The sequence below is a fragment of the Cyphomyrmex costatus genome, unplaced genomic scaffold (genome assembly GCF_001594065.2).
Source record: "Cyphomyrmex costatus isolate MS0001 unplaced genomic scaffold, Ccosl1.0 scaffold155, whole genome shotgun sequence".
In the NCBI taxonomy this organism is placed as follows: domain Eukaryota; kingdom Metazoa; phylum Arthropoda; class Insecta; order Hymenoptera; family Formicidae; genus Cyphomyrmex; species Cyphomyrmex costatus.
The window spans coordinates 19,727-21,368 of record NW_017275555.1 but is presented as its reverse complement, the minus strand read 5'-3'; the positions used below and the strand labels follow the sequence as shown (position 1 = coordinate 21,368).

At 33.2% G+C, this 1,642-nt stretch overlaps 1 protein-coding gene across 2 annotated transcripts in view; it reads left to right on the top strand.

The window, feature by feature from the left end:
* The window catches only part of LOC108783587 (uncharacterized), a 7,547-nt gene extending 5,928 nt beyond the window's left edge, over window positions 1-1,619 (top strand). For both annotated transcript variants that reach the window (XM_018552187.1, XM_018552188.1), the window contains exons 6-7: window positions 752-1,037; window positions 1,411-1,619. In XM_018552187.1, the coding sequence (XP_018407689.1) occupies window positions 752-1,037; window positions 1,411-1,414 (290 nt within the window). In that variant the 3' untranslated portion in view covers window positions 1,415-1,619. The remainder of the gene's footprint in view (window positions 1-751; window positions 1,038-1,410) is intronic.
* Window positions 1,620-1,642: the final 23 nt, after the last annotated feature.

The following is a 1,642-nucleotide window of genomic DNA, read 5'->3' as shown; positions in this document are numbered from 1 at the left end:
TAGAATCAATTACAATTTTTATTTTTATTATTATTTAACTTATATTAACATTATTAAATATTTTCTATAAAAACTTTTATGTAAAAAAAACGTTGCAATATGTCTTTCATAAAATAAAAACAACAATTAAGTAAGTATTATAAATATATTGAAAATATAAAAATTAATATATTAAGAATATATAAAATTTATAAAAATATTACAAGATTAAGAAACTTTAATAAAAATTAAATTTAAATACAAATAATACAATTGGTAATAATATTGGTCACGTCCAAAAAAGAATGGGCACGCGATTACGTGAGTGTAAAAAGAAAAATAAAGGGATCGGCGGCAAAGGCAAACTAACCGGTAAAATGATCGATAAGTTAACGGTTTACTATGGTCTAGCTATACGTAGAAATTATGACTCAGCAGAGAATATGAAAACAGCTATTTGGGCTACACATAATCACTACAGTTCAACAAACGAAAATCCGAAACATGACTTCTGCCCGGCGGGAGCGGAATCGTGGTGCGAATGGCAGCGCGCGTACGCAGAGTTACCAAGCAATCAGAAGCAAAAAATAAAAAGTTTTATACACACCTACGACGCTTTGCCGACTGATGTTTTAACGGCTATCGAGCCAATTTACAAGGACTTGAGTAAACAAGAGTTATTAGATCGATGTGTTGGTGGATTTACGCAAAATAATAACGAAAGTTAATTATAATCAACTGATTTGGAAAATCAGTCCAAAAATTCTTCCAGGTGGCTTAATACCAATCGAAATAGCTGCATATGTGTCAGCTTGTGTTTTTAATGAAGGCTCAAAAGCTTTGTTACAAATAATGCAAGCGATGGGACTTTCTACTGGCCCAAATGCCCATGCATTCGTGGCAGACGAAGACGAGGGACGCGTCGCTATTGCCGAGCGCCGCGCGCAAGAAAATACACAAGAGGCCAGAAAGCATCGTAGACAGAAGAAAATTGATGCTTTGGAGGTGGCTTCGGCAGCAGAAGGCTTACTTTATGGGCCTGAAATCGATGATTCTGTGTAAGTTAAAAAAATTAAATTATACTCTACTGATAACTAGACCGCAAACTTTAAACGCGTATTTCTCGAAATTACATTTTTCTAAAAAGTCCCGTGCGGTGTCCACAATATCTCGAGAACCGTTAAAGCAATCGACCTAAACCTTTTTCGTACTTATTCTGTGTATCTAGGGCTTGTTCGTGAACGAAGGGTTTTTTTTTTAATGAAAACTTTTTTTTTATTGAAGAAAAACGAAAAATTAAGAGCCCGAAAAATTACGTTTTTCGTTAAAACGGCCGCCATTTTGTCAAAAATTATTTTTTCAAAAATTCCTTCGTTCACGAACAAGATATATTCATATACTAACAGAATCTTTTTGGTTTTTTGATTTCAGATAATCCAGATTCGAGCAGCAATGGACACCGCAAAACCAGTTTTTTGAAAGGGCCTTCAGGAGGATGGTCGTATCTTTTTTAATTATTAATATTTTTTATTTAAAAAATTATGTTACATTCATAAAAATATATTCTCTCACATAGACCAACCCAATTTTAAACAAGTCTTATAGTTAATGCAAAAAAAATTCTCAAAAATCACCTATTTTTCGGCTTCCTGACTAGGGATAA